At 42.9% G+C, this 14819-nt stretch overlaps 1 protein-coding gene across 1 annotated transcript in view; it reads right to left on the bottom strand.

Annotated features, from left to right (window-relative positions):
- Window positions 1-5503: 5503 nt before the first annotated feature.
- The window catches only part of LOC135467958 (condensin complex subunit 2-like), a 34304-nt gene continuing 24988 nt past the window's right edge, over window positions 5504-14819 (bottom strand). Inside the window, exons 17-18 of the mRNA XM_064745910.1 lie at window positions 8272-8466; window positions 5504-7373 (exon numbers count right to left, since the gene is read on the bottom strand). Of these exons, the coding sequence (XP_064601980.1) occupies window positions 7314-7373; window positions 8272-8466 (255 nt within the window). The 3' untranslated portion in view covers window positions 5504-7313. The remainder of the gene's footprint in view (window positions 7374-8271; window positions 8467-14819) is intronic.

The following is a 14819-nucleotide window of genomic DNA, read 5'->3' as shown; positions in this document are numbered from 1 at the left end:
TCACCACTAACCAGTGAGAATTAGACAGGTTACACACCTGACAGGTGAGGTCTAGTTTCCTAATGTCCATGTAACATTTTTTAATCAGATTGGACAAAAACTTGTAGTTTCATCATGGTTTCAGTATTTCATGGTTCAGGTGAGAAATATAGGATAACAGAGTGCATTCAACTGAAAATCAGAGATTCGCATTGCTTTACTCTAGTCTGTCTTATTTGCATTTTTGTTTGCTTCATTCTTTTGACATACATTCAGCTAAAACATTCCTGTTTTACATTTCTCTTGTGTATTATAGCCCCAAGGGATGTGATACTTACATAACTAATTGTTTAAAACTTAACTCAGACATGCAGCATTTCATAATTCTGGCAAAATTATGTTTATATTAAACAAAACAGTTGTTTGTATAAAAAGGGCTAGCATTATTATATTATCATAAACATTTCAAATGTTGATTTTAAAAGAATTTTGACAGGGCTAGTGGACAATAAAACTATTATCAGCCATATTTTTTCATGAAATTACAAGTGATTACAGGCACACTTTTATCGAGTATGTATTAGCAATCATGTGGCAGATGTTTTCAGTGACAAATGATACCATAGTATACGGTTATACATGTAAAAGGTGCTGCACATACAGCTTGTCAAATATCATATCTTATGTACATGGAATGTCAGTAGGGCCATGAAACACTAGCATTTTGTACACATGAAATCATCCACTTTTTTGTAGGAGTGTAGAATGAACTGGGTGCAGGTAAAGGTCATGCTTGCCAGCATTGAGATCTGGCTAAACATCCAGTGATGACATGGAAAATGTTTTATGTATGCCTAAAGGCATCCGGCTCAAGGGTAAAGTTTGATTTAACTATTTTAAACTAAGAGTTTAGGCCAAAGTAACTGAAAACCTGAGAGAGTTATATGATCAGATATGGGGAGTTACCATGTGTATATTTACCTTTACAAAATGTGATTATAAATTTACCTGGTGTCTACTCAGTGAATGTTATTTAGTCTTGCTCATTTGTTGAAGTAACATTTATATGTGCATGTTGTCCGATTCTGTGGCTAGGTGGCTGTTTGTACATTTAGTCAGGTCAGCAGAAAGAGCAGCTCAGCCTGTGGCCAAGTGGATGGGTTGTACATTTAGTCAGGCCAGCAGAAAGAGCAGCTCAGCCTGTGGCCAAGTGGATGGGTTGTACATTTAGTCAGGTCAGCAGAAAGAGCAGCTCAGCCTGTGGCCCAGTGGCTGAGTTTGCATTAGAATCCATGTCAACAGCAAGAACAGCTTAGCCTGTGGCCCAGTAGCTGATTTGCACTAGAATTCTTGTCAAAAGCAAGAGCAGTTTAGCCTGTGGCCAGGTGTCTGAGTTTGTGCATGTAGTCCAGTCAGCAGGAAGGGCAGTTCAGCCTGTGGCCCAATGGCTGAGTTTGCATTAGAATTCATGTCAACAGCAAGAACAGTTTAGCCTGTGGCCCAGTGGCTGATTTGCACTAGAATTCTTGTCAAAAGCAAGAGCAGTTTAGCCTGTGGCCCAGTGGCTGAGTTTGTGCATGTAGTCCAGTCAGCAGGAAGTGCAGTTGAGCAGTTTAGCCTGTGGCCAGGTGTCTGAGTTTTTGCATGTAGTCCAGTCAGCAGGAAGTGCAGTTCAGCCTGTGGCCCAATGGTTGAGTTTGCATTAGAATTCATGTCAACAGCAAGAACAGTTTAGCCTGTGGCCCAGTAGCTGATTTGCACTAGAGTTCTTGTCAAAAGCAAGAGCAGTTTAGCCTGTGGCCAGGTGTCTGAGTTTGTGCATGTAGTCCAGTCAGCAGGAAGGGCAGTTCAGCCTGTGGCCCAATGGCTGAGTTTGCATTAGAATTCATGTCAACAGCAAGAACAGTTTAGCCTGTGGCCCAGTAGCTGATTTGCACTAGAGTTCTTGTCAAAAGCAAGAGCAGTTCAGCCTGTGGCCCAGTGGCTGAGTTTGCGCTAGAATTCATGTCAACAGCAAGAACAGTTTAGCCTGTGGCCCAGTGGCTGATTTGCACTAGAATTCTTGTCAAAAGCAAGAGCAGTTTAGCCTGTGGCCCAGTGGCTGAGTTTGTGCATGTAGTCCAGTCAGCAGGAAGTGCAGTTTAGCCCTTTGGCCCAGTAGCTGATTTGCACTAGAATTCATGTCAAAGCAAGAGCAGTTTAGCCTGTGGCCAGGTCTCTGAGTTTGTACACATAGTCAGGTCAGCAGGAAGTGCAGTTCAGCCTGTGGCCCAGTAGCTGATTTGCACTAGAATTCTTGTCAAAAGCAAGAGCAGTTTAGCCTGTGGCCAGGTCTCTGAGTTTGTACACGTAGTCAGGTCAGCAGGAAGTGCAGTTCAGCCTTTGGCCCAGTGGCTGATTTGCACTAGAATTCATGTCAACAGCAAGAGCAGTTTAGCCTATGGCCAGGTGTCTGAGTTTGTACATGTAGTCAGGTCAGCAAGAAGAGCAGTTTAGCCTATGGCCAGGTGTCTTGAGTTTGTACATCTAGTCAGGTCAGCAGTAAGAGCAGTTCAGCCTGTGGCCAGGACTTTGAGTAAAGATGTGAAGCTTTGATATCCTTCAGAAACTTGTCAGATTTGTCAATATTTTGTTCTATAGAAACTATTTAATGATTGTACTAAGGTTTGTAGTACATTTGTCAAGTGCCTTTTTAAGGTGTCAGACGTAAAAGATAATATGTAACCCTGGAAACAAATTGACTGACTTTGATCATGTATGTGTTGTATTTTTGTGTATTGGTTTTGACTGGTAATATAGTTATTAAGTATCTTATGAAAGTTTTGTTGGTGGTGAAAGGAAGAGTTTATGTACCGTTTAATGGTCTCCATATCAATGCTGGTCATTTAGGCCTTTCATAATGATGCCATGACGTCACTTTTTGTTTCAACTATTTACTTGTCGCAGGATTGTCTGCGTCACAATAGATTTCACATATGTATATTTATATTCAAAACTAGTCTAATATTTTCAGTGCTTGAAATAGTCAAGTCGCTTGTTCAAAAGTGTATTAGAAGTTAAGCTAGGTTTAAACCTTAATACCAGTTTTCCCATAGTATGAAACAAATGGACTTTAGTCCAGACTAAAGTTAATGCTGATCTTAACTGTAATACACTTCTGAACAACTGGGCCCTGAAATTGTGTGTTTTTATACTTCTATTTATTTATGATCTCTGGTCACAAAGGGAACAAATGACATAAAATGCTGATGGTTATATAATCAAAAATATAATGGTCTTATCTATTTAAGGCATAGTTCTCAAAATTCCATGCACATTCCTTGAAATACATTTATATGGCTCTATCCTGCAACTAAACTTCTATTAATTAACAATTCCATTATTTCAGACCTGCGGAACATTTTGGCATTTTTGTCTGGTTTTATTCACATCGTTCATTTGTCCCAATCAGTTTTCCCGACTTAATGAATGCCATGCTAGATTCTTGAGATGGTCAACAGTGTGAAGTTGAAAGAGCAAAATAGCATTATTATGTTATGTTCCTATTATCATGTCAAGTACTAGGAATGCCTTGGTTTTCTCTTCAAGGAAAATAAATGTGTTTGACCTGTACTTTCATGTGCAACATTTGATTATGTCTGTTCTTTACTGGAAATTGGTCCATTCCGTACATTTCTATCATTGATTCACTGTGGCTGTTTCGTGAGATTTGGTAATAAACATTGTTTGGAAAATATTACCCTGTCTGATCAGACATTGCTTCAGTCATACATACTCTGTTGTTCTTGGTTGGTCATACAGTTATTATGCTTCAGCTTGTGATTTTATACTCAGTAGTGAGCACTGAGAATGAGCTGGGCCTACATTGTCAGCCTACGAACTTGTGGAAAGGGAGCAGATGTGACCAAGAAGAGTTCTCAAAGTCATCCGTTTTAATCCTGATCCTAACCGCCCTTCTGCCATCAGAACAGGGAAAGCATGGCTGAATAAGGACCTGGTCCAAGTAAATAAGGTGCTTGCCTTTCAGTCGCAAGCACCCACAAGGTGTAGCTTTAAAACTGGCCTTTGACGGGTTTTCACTGTGCGTGGGGCCATGGGGACAGAAGCAGTCTTGGGTGCTTGTATGGCCAGTCACACTTTGACTTCAGTCAGAAACCGCTTGTCTTCCACCAATATGATGTGTACATTTGTATGTGACACACGGCAAAGTTTGTCAGTAAGTTGCCAAAGGTTGGTGGTTTACACCGGGTACTATGATTTACCACACGCATAAACTGACTGTCATTGTACAAGTGAAAAGGTCTTGAATATGACGTTAACTCAAATTTAATTTTTTTAACACACAAGTCCATGCACGCTCTGCAAATTTATAGGATTACTGAAAATGCATTATGTGAATGAACTGTAAAGTTAAAGGCAAAGACAAGACTGAAATGAAGTATATATCCGATGAGAGACCATTAAACACTGACAAGGAAAATAGTCTTATTTTTATTACAATGTTTGCATCCAATTTAAATTGTTTTAAAACAATAGATTCTACGGTGGTCTGTAGTTACCCAGAGGATATCAGTAACGCCATATCCATATCTTTTGCTTGAAATAGTTTGTTTCATGGCCCATGAAGAGAATGCATTCATAGATCTATATGCGCATGGATTTTGAATGATGAAATTTAGCAGTCTGAGTGTTAAGTGACAAAAACCTGACATCAATGGTCCCAATACAGTTAGAAAAGGCCACTGTAGAATCAAAAGTTTCAAATGCACTTTACTATGTTGAATTGAACTATATGTACATAGAAAATGATTAGTGGTCTTTTATCTGAGATATACTTGACATTCACCTTTTCTTTGACTATGTACGACGTTAAACCCCAAGCACTCACTCACTTACTCTTTGACTTTAAATGTGACGTTCCAGAAAAAGAACCACCAAGCTTTTCTCAATCTGAGTGTGTTTGAAAATGTTTTGTTTGGCCTACACGTCCAAAACAAGTCGGCCCATGCCACACACATACTCATTTGTTCTTCTCTAATATTTCACTGTTTCTCATAAAGCAAGCACTGCAGTTGTTCAACACTGCACCATAAATGTACAGGATGAGCAACTGGCAAGAAATATACTTATTGTGGAGTGGGAGAAAGCAGAAAGTTCCTCGTAGACATTGCTGTCAAACAAAAATTTGACTTATTTACTTGATTGGTGTTTTTACGCCATGCTGAAGAATATTCCACTTGTACGACGGCGGCCAGCATTGTGGTGGGACGAAATCGGGCAGAGCCTGGGGGAAACCCACAACTATCCACAGGTTGCTGACAGACCTTTCTACTCACGGCCGGCCAACCAAAATGTAAACAGTGAAAAAGCCAATATGGGGCCCTGCGGCACACCAGCAAACACATTTGTCCAGCTCCCTACTTACATCATTTCTATTATACTATACAATTACTGCATGGTGTATAGTGGAACACTGTGATTTGTTGGTTTATACAGTTAATGTACAAACACAATATGTAGAGATTATACATGTACTGATTTTACTCCATGAGAATAATCCACAGTGAGACAGATGGAAGTGCTCCAATCCTGATATCTAATATGTACACATTAATGGACACCTTGACAGCATTACTACTATCACCATTACTGTACACCACTGTAATTACCACAATACACTACTGTACACATGAAGATAGGATCTGAATGAAACACATCAAAGCTTTACAAGTTGATGAAAGAAATGAGACAGACTTCAGGACAGTTCTAGAATTCAAACTGCTTCATCAGTTATGAAATCCATTGTTGAAACCACTTGAACTACAAGGACAGTTGTTGCAATGACTATGTTCTGTATGTCCTTGGTTTCTATAAAGAACTGATCATCATGTTGGGAGATGTAAAATGTAGTCTATCATCCACTAAAAATCAAAAGTGCCCCTGATGTGGAATATAACGATAGTGAGAGCTCACCAATTTGCCGGGCATGCAGACAGGAATACGAGGGTAGTGAGAGCTCACCTGTTTGTCACTGAGGGCATGCAGACAGGAATACGAGGGTAGTGAGAGCTCACCTGTTTGTCACTGAGGGCATGCAGACAGGAATACGAGGGTAGTGAGAGCTCACCTGTTTGTCACTGAGGGCATGCAGACAGGAATACGAGGGTAGTGAGAGCTCACCTGTTTGTCACTGAGGGCATGCAGACAGGAATACGAGGGTAGTGAGAGCTCACCGGTTTGTCACTGAGGGCATGCAGACAGGAATACGAGGGTAGTGAGAGCTCACCGGTTTGTCACTGAGGGCATGCAGACAGGAATACGAGGGTAGTGAGAGCTCACCGGTTTGTCACTGAGGGCATGCAGACAGGAATACGAGGGTAGTGAGAGCTCACCGGTTTGTCACTGAGGGCATGCAGACAGGAATACGAGGGTAGTGAGAGCTCACCGGTTTGTCACTGAGGGCATGCAGACAGGAATACAAAGGTAGTGAGAGCTCACTGATTGGTCAATGAGGGCATACAGACAGGAATACACCTCACAGATTTGTCACTGAGGGTATACAGACAGGAATACAAAGGTAGTGACACCTCACTGATTTGTCACTGAGGCCATACAGACAGGAATACAAAGGTAATGACACCTCACTGATTTGTCACTGAGGCCATACAGACAGGAATACAAAGGTAATGACACCTCATTGATCTGTCACTGAAGGCATACAGAAAGGAATACAAAGGTAGTGACACCTCACTGATGGGTCAATGAGGGCACGCAGAAAGGAATACAAAGGTAGTGAAAGCTCACCCATTTGCAACTGAGGGCATGTAGACAGGAATACAAGGGTATTGACACCTTACTGATTTATCACTGAGGGCATGCAGGCAGGAATAGAAAGGTAGTGAGGGCTCACTGATTTGTCACTGAGAGCATACAGAAAGGAATACAAAGGTAGCGAAAGCTCACCCCTTTGCCACTGAGGGCATACAGACAGGAATACAAGGGCTAAGACAATATCATACACACCAGTGAAATTACTTGTAATGTTAAAAATGGTGACTTTATACAATGTAAAAAAACATACAATAATTCATTTACAAAAAGGAAAATGTGCCCTTGAACAATAGTTCAAGGCTGTCATCAACAGCAGAGGAAATGACAATGGGGTGCTGAAGAATGGAAAGTAGCAGCATGTCATCAAAATTACTGTCTTCATCATCGCTGATGTCACGGGTGAAAACTGAGGGGATGATCAAGACAATGGTCTCCATAAGTCTCCACGAGCCCAATGAGTGCTGTGTTACAGGTAACTACGACAACCTGACACAAGGCGTAGGTCATCGACAGTCCTGTTCTATAAGTAAATCCTCCATAGCATTATCGACAATCTTCAATGTCTGAAAAACATAAAACATAGAAAAGTAATCCAGGAATCTTCAAATAATGCACTTTGCCATGATATGGTTGAAAAATTGCTACATGTATCATTCACTCGAATAATGCACAATCTTTGGTTCAAAAACTTTCACATGAAACTAAACGACCTTTACTTCCCACAAAACAGAATAACATCTGCACCTGTCAATCAACTGCTCAGCTTAGGCCCTCCAATGCTAATTATTCATATGCCAAATTATTGTGTGAACTGTACTTGGTAAAAGATCATACAGTGGACACAGTCTGGATTATGTGATTGTACAAAGTATAACCTCCTGTTTTGGGCAGGACAGGGATGCAGTTTACCAGGCGACAAACCAGATCTTTTTTACATCCTGACCCCATTAACACAATGCTGTAGTCTATAATCAGGTTGTCATCTGAGTGAAGAACAACGGAGTACTGTAGACGAAGTTATTACTATCTTCATGTAAAAGCAAGATATTACCAATACACTTCACTGACCACATGCTGGCAGAATGATTACCAAAATTTTATTGGCTACACACCACATGGTTATGTTATTCTCTTTTCCGTATATTTGTTACGTGTACCAATCTGCAGGCACACAGATTATGCTGATACTGGTACAACAGAGTTTCTATAGACAGAGATCCCTAATCTCTTACTGTCTACACTTACTGGGCCCCATATTGGCTCTTTCACTGTTTTTATTTTTGTTGGCTGGCCGTAAGTGGGAAGGACTGCCAGCAACCTGCAAATGGTCGTGGGTTTTCCCCAGGCTCTGCCCGGTTTCCTCCCACCATAATGCTGGCTGCTGTCATATAAGTGAAATAATCATAAGTACGGCATAAAACACCAATCAAATAAATAAATACTGTTATTATCTTGTTTTACCTTTTCATTGGCCAAATGTAGCAGACAGACAAATGCGATGGGCACACTGAGGTTCTTAGCGGCGTTCTTTGAGATCTTCTGTGGTAAGGTGTTCAAGAGGCCTTGGAAGGAATGATGACCATTCACACTGTCCAGTTTGATAACATCTGTACTATCAGTGTCTGTCTGGCCTTGGTTCCATTTGTCTTCATTTTCCTGGTGTAATAAACGGATACATTATCTGAATAGTTTTTGATATTTCTAACCAAATCGTACATCCACTCAATCAGGTGTTAAACAATCCTGTGAAGTTGAATCTCAAGTTCCGAATGTGCAGCAAAGTCTTAATTAATATCTCCAGAGGAAAATGAAGCTTTCTCAATTTGTCATAGCACACATGTTGTGCATTTTCAACCTTTTTTCGTTCAAAGGAAACGCAATGTAAATGAGTTGTGATGACATCACATGGGGGATGGGCGGGGCAGGCGGGGGGTGGGGGGGGGGAGTGGTGGTAGATGGTTCAGTTGATTAAAATCAGAAAACAGACACATGTATAGGTATTACCATATCTGATTTTCCACAAAACATACCTTTCTAATTCTGTTTGTACACATAAAACTTTTGTGATAAGCAATGTGTTGGATCAGCTCAGAGACATACACACATTCCAGCATGATACAGATTCACCCATGGTGTAAGTCACTCACCTGTCCTCCTGTTGTTGAGATGGCTGATGATAAACTGATACATGTAAGGCACTCACTCTAACTGCACTAAAAGAGATACCTTGGGACGATTGACTTTCACAATCCAGCTGCATATACTATTAGATCAATAGACACTATAAAAATCTACTTGTGTGGAGAATATGTTTAGGCATTTCAATCAGTCACAAAACAGGCGGCAACCTCATGACGTCTGACTTTAGTCTGTAACTGTCAGCCAAGCTGGACAGCCTGTGATGGGAGACTACAGTACCTTCTCAATAATTACAGACGCAAAGCGCTCACCGCGGCTGACATCGCCATGCCAGCTGGCACAGCTGGGGTATAGACCTACCCTGGCCTATAAAGCCAGCCTTTCCTGACAGCTTGTACACGGCAACTCACGATGTCATTTATCAGAATACACGCTTGTTTAAAAAAAGAAAAAGATAAAAATATTGAAACCGGAACATCAATCTAGTGAAAATATATCTTTGCTGTTTCCCTTCCCACAACACTAACCATGCTGGTTTCCAGGTTGCGTTCTACAAACTATGCTATCCAATATTTAATGTCGATCGTTGTGTGGCATTATTTACAGGGAAGCATTCAATACCCCACCGCATTAGGCTTTGTATTTTCAGGATTGTCTTGAATCTACTCGGCCCACTCTTTTCAGATTAATTTTACAAAGATAGTTTGCAACATATTACCACAGGCATTTCAAGAAAAGTTAGTAATATATGTACATTGACGCATATAGGTCATTAAATTAGCTGAACCGGGCTTTATGCTTTACCATTCAAAACCCACTGATATGCATACCAATCGACCTTGAGAGAATATCGAGCTCTGAGGAGTACATTTTGCTTTAAATGGCATCGGTAATTTCACAGAAAACATATAAATAATGTTCGCTCAGAAAACAAAGTTCAAGAGGTTAGATGCAACTGAAAAGATGACAGGTCTGGTTTCCCACTTCCCCGACGATAATACAAACCATGCTGATTTCATCTGGCACCTACAGGTCTGGGACATGTGAGGCTCTGAAAGGTCATTTGCAGACGCAAAACCATGCATACCATTTGTTCAGTGTCCTAATAAATGTCTAGATTAAAGAGAAGAATTGTCAAATTCTTATGTGAATTTATCTACTAATCACTCTAAAGGTATTCTCAAAAGTTACGAATGATGTAAGGTATAACATGCCCTTAGTGAACACGTTACCAGGTACCTCAACACCCATCCCTCGGAAACCTCACTCAATTCATTTGGACTTCAATTAAACTGAAATATCTTCACAACCTCCTCAGCTGAAGGCAGGGAGACAAAAATATTCAATGTGTATGTGGATTACAAAAATCAAGACCCCATGCACAACACCTGCCACCTGGTTTTACAAATAACTACCAGATAACAAACTCACAACGATTAAGCAGGATTAAAATATTATAGAAATTCACAGCTTGTATGTATCCCACTGATATATATTTTCAAGGAGCTTTCCCAAATCAAAGGCAATAAAAGCTTTTAAACAGAGCTTGATCAACAGGAGCCAACACCTGGCGCCTCTGGTCAGATGAAGAGTCCCAAGAATGGACACCCACTATTAACAGTAGTATTCTTAATTAGATTCCAAGCCAACATTTCCTCGTATTTGGGCAAATGCGCTTCACATAATACAGAATTCAACACTGAGTGTATGCTGACACCAGCCAGTAGGCTATAAAATCTCCGCAACTGTCCAAGGCTGGTATGCCTGGAAACATGCGATTCCATTTCAGACGTAGGCCTACATGCATAAAGTACGTCACACCACATTAAGGCAGATATTATAGGCCCGGGGAATATCATGAAATAAGTAAGTAGCTGTGTACATGTCAAACTGTGCCAAACTTTGATTTTCTTAAAAAAAAAATTGTATCTAGTCACGTTGCTGTTGTTGTCGTTTCTCCAGAAATATTTCTAGTGTGCGCTCGTATAGTGTTTTACTGCCAGCCGGTTTACACAACGATGTTTAAAATAAACATTTTTTTTTTTCAGATAATCCTCATGTAAGTTATAAATGCCACTAGTTGTTATGAATGACAAATAATTAGCTTTCAAATTTCGAGAACCACGTTTTGACAACAAGAGATTCCATTGGCCGACGTTCAGTTGAACACAGCTAATCAATACATATGTTACAAATGCAATGTACCCATGAGTTATAGGTGAAAATTCCTGAAACTATGCAATTTTGTAGTTCATATAGGTCTACTAATGTGTGCAGAGTTTTAAACGACATTGGCATAATTGAAAGATGGCCGTCGAATCACGCAAAAAATTAAATCTTTTCTAATCCCGGCAGTGTCTCTCCCCTTCTTGCCTAGCTGTTGAGGCTCACTAAGGTGTGATGGAGATGTGAACTACTGTCACTGATTGACAGCCAAGCTGGAGAGCTTGTGATGGGAGAGTAATGGAGGGCAGGCTAACTCTCAGCCAAGCTGGACAACCTGTGATGGGGGACTAATGGAGGGGAAGCTAACTATCAGCCAAGCTGGAAGCTAACTATCAGCCAAGCTGGACAGTCTGTGATGGGGGACTAAAAGAGGGCACACTAACTATTAGCCACACTGGACAGCCTGTGATGGGGGACTAACGGAGGGCACACTAACTATTAGCCAAGCTGGACAGCCTTGGATGGGAGACTAATGGAGGGCAGACTAAGTATCATCCAAGCTTGACAGCCTATGACGGGAGACTAACGGAGGGCAGGCTAACTATCAGCCAAGCTGAACAACCTGTGATGGGAGACTAATGGAGGGCAGGCTAACTATCAGCCAAGCTGGACAACCTGCGATGGGAGACTAACGGAGGGCAGGCTAACTATCAGCCAAGCTGGACAACCTGTGATGGGAGACTAACGGAGGGCAGGCTAACTATCAGCCAAGCTGGACAACTTGTGATGGGAGACTAACGGAGGGGAAGCTAACTATCAGCCACGCTGGACAACCTGTGATGGGGGACTAATGGAGGGGAGGCTAACTATCAGCCAAGCTGGACAGCCTGTGACAGGAGACTAACAAAGGGCAGGCTAACTATCAGCTAAGCTGGACAGCCTGTGACGGGAGACTAACGGAGGGCAGGCTAACTATTAGCCAAGCTGGACAGCCTATGATGGCGGACTAACGGAGGGCAGGCTAACTATCAGCTAAGCTGGACAGCCTGTGATTGGGACTAACGGAGGGCAGGCTAACTATCAGCTAAGCTGGACAGCCTGTGATGGCGGACTAACGGAGGGCAGGCTAACTATCAGCCAAGCTGGACAACCTGTGATGGGGGACTAATGGAGGGGAGGCTAACTATCAGCAAAGCTAGACAGTCTGTGACGGGAGACAGAGGGCAGACTATCTACTGGCCAAGCTGGACAACCTGTGACGGGAGACTAACGGAGGGCAGGCTATCTATTGGCCAAGCTGGACAGCCTGTGATGTCGGACTAACAGAGGGCAGGCTAACTATCAGCTAAGCTGGACAGCCTGTGATCGGAGACTAACGGAGGGCAGGCTAACTATCAGCAAAGCTAGACAGCCTGTGACGGGAGACAGAGGGCAGACTAACTATCAGCCAAGCTAGACAGCCTGTGATAGGAGACTAACGGAGGGGAGGCTACCTATCAGCCAAGCTGGACAGCATGTGATGGGGACTAACGGAGGGCAGGCTAACTATCAGCCAAGCTGGACAGCCTGTGATGGGAGACTAACGGAGGGCAGGCTAACTATCAGCCAAGCTGGACAGCCTGTGATGGGAGACTAACGGAGGGCAGGCTACCTATCAGCCAAGCTGTACAGCATGTGATGGGGGACTAACGGAGGGCAGGCTAACTATCAGCTAAGCTGGACAGCCCGTGATTGGAGACTAACGGAGGGCAGGCTAACTATCAGCAAAGCTAGACAGCCTGTGACGGGAGACTGAGGGCAGACCAACTATCAGCAAAGCTAGACAGCCTGTGATAGGAGACTTACGGAGGGGAGGCTACCTATCAGCCAAGCTGGACTGCCTGTGATAGGAGACTTACGGAGGGCAGGCTACCTATCAGCCAAGCTGGACAGCATGTGATGGGGACTAACGGAGGGCAGGCTACCTATCAGCCAAGCCGGACAGCATGTAATGGGGACTAACGGAGGGCAGGCTAACTACCAGCCAAGCTGGACAGCCTGTGACGGGAGACTGAGGGCAGACTAACTATCAGCCAAGCTAGACAGCCTGTGATAGGAGACTAACGGAGGGCAGGCTACCTATCAGCAAAGCTGGACAGCATGTCATGGGGACTAACGGAGGGCAGGCTAACTATCAGCTAAGCTGGACAGCATGTAATGGGGACTAACGGAGGGCAGGCTAACTATCAGCTAAGCTGGACAGCCTGTGATGGCGGACTAACGGAGGGCAGGCTAACAATCAGCCAAGCTGGACAACCTGTGATGGGGGACTAATGGAGGGGATGCTAACTATCAGCAAAGCTAGACAGTCTGTGACGGGAGACAGAGGGCAGACTATCTACTGGCCAAGCTGGACAACCTGTGACGGGAGACTAACGGAGGGCAGGCTATCTATTGGCCAAGCTGGACAGCCTGTGATGTCGGACTAACAGAGGGCAGGCTAACTATCAGCTAAGCTGGACAGCCTGTGATCGGAGACTAACGGAGGGCAGGCTAACTATCAGCAAAGCTAGACAGCCTGTGACGGGAGACAGAGGGCAGACTAACTATCAGCCAAGCTAGACAGCCTGTGATAGGAGACTAACGGAGGGGAGGCTACCTATCAGCCAGGCTGGACAGCATGTGATGGGGACTAATGGAGGGCAGGCTAACTATCAGCCAAGCTGGACAGCCTGTGATAGGAGACTAACGGAGGGGAGGCTACCTATCAGCAAAGCTGTACAGCATGTGATGGGGACTAACGGAGGGCAGGCTAACTATCAGCTAAGCTGGACAGCCTGTGATTGGAGACTAACGGAGGGCAGGCTAACTATCAGCAAAGCTAGACAGCCTGTGACGGGAGACTGAGGGCAGGCTAACTATCAGCAAAGCTAGACAGTCTGTGATAGGAGACTTACGGAGGGGAGGCTATCTATCAGCCAAGCTGAACAGCATGTAATGGGGACTAACGGAGGGCAGGCTAACTATCAGCCAAGCTGGACAGCAGGTCATGGGGACTAACGGAGGGCAGGCTACCTATCAACACTAACCTGTGGATACATGGTGCGAAAAGTCTTGTCTGTCAACACTAAAGTGAGACTGGGTTTGTTGTAATTTACTATCAGCTTACTGGCCACTAAATGGCACCATTGCTCATTATTCTACAACCAATTCATCTTTAACCTTTGAAATCTTACCTCCTTGAGGAAACACTGGTCCAGCAGGACACTAGCAAAACTTTTGTTCTTTGTTTGACATTGTTTGTACCAATAATATGTTATAAAACTGAAAGGCCTACTTTTCACATGTTATGTTCCATTCAAATATTCATGTACAAATATTGCATACTTATTTAACTAGATGTGCTGACACATATGTTCAGTTACTGGTGTCAATTTCTTGGTTTTGTAACATGTTTTCTGCTATACATCCCCTAACTCTGTACAGAATATACATGTGTGAGAACAAGTCTCTTTAAATCAGGTTAGTTCATCATAATTTCTAGTTCCCATGTTAGTGCTCTTTTAAAACCTAACTCATGCTGCAGCACACATTCTACAATATGTACTTGTACATTTCAGTAAAAATTATTTCTTCAATATGCTTTTATACGACTGACCCAACCCCTTACCCCCCCCCCCCAGCCCCCCCCCCCAATTATATATATGTACCTAGTTAACCACTAT

Source organism: Liolophura sinensis, chromosome 6 (genome assembly GCF_032854445.1).
Source record: "Liolophura sinensis isolate JHLJ2023 chromosome 6, CUHK_Ljap_v2, whole genome shotgun sequence".
NCBI classification, from domain to species: domain Eukaryota; kingdom Metazoa; phylum Mollusca; class Polyplacophora; order Chitonida; family Chitonidae; genus Liolophura; species Liolophura sinensis.
The sequence above is the reverse complement of the archived record's forward strand: the minus strand, read 5'-3'. Positions and strand labels throughout refer to the sequence as shown.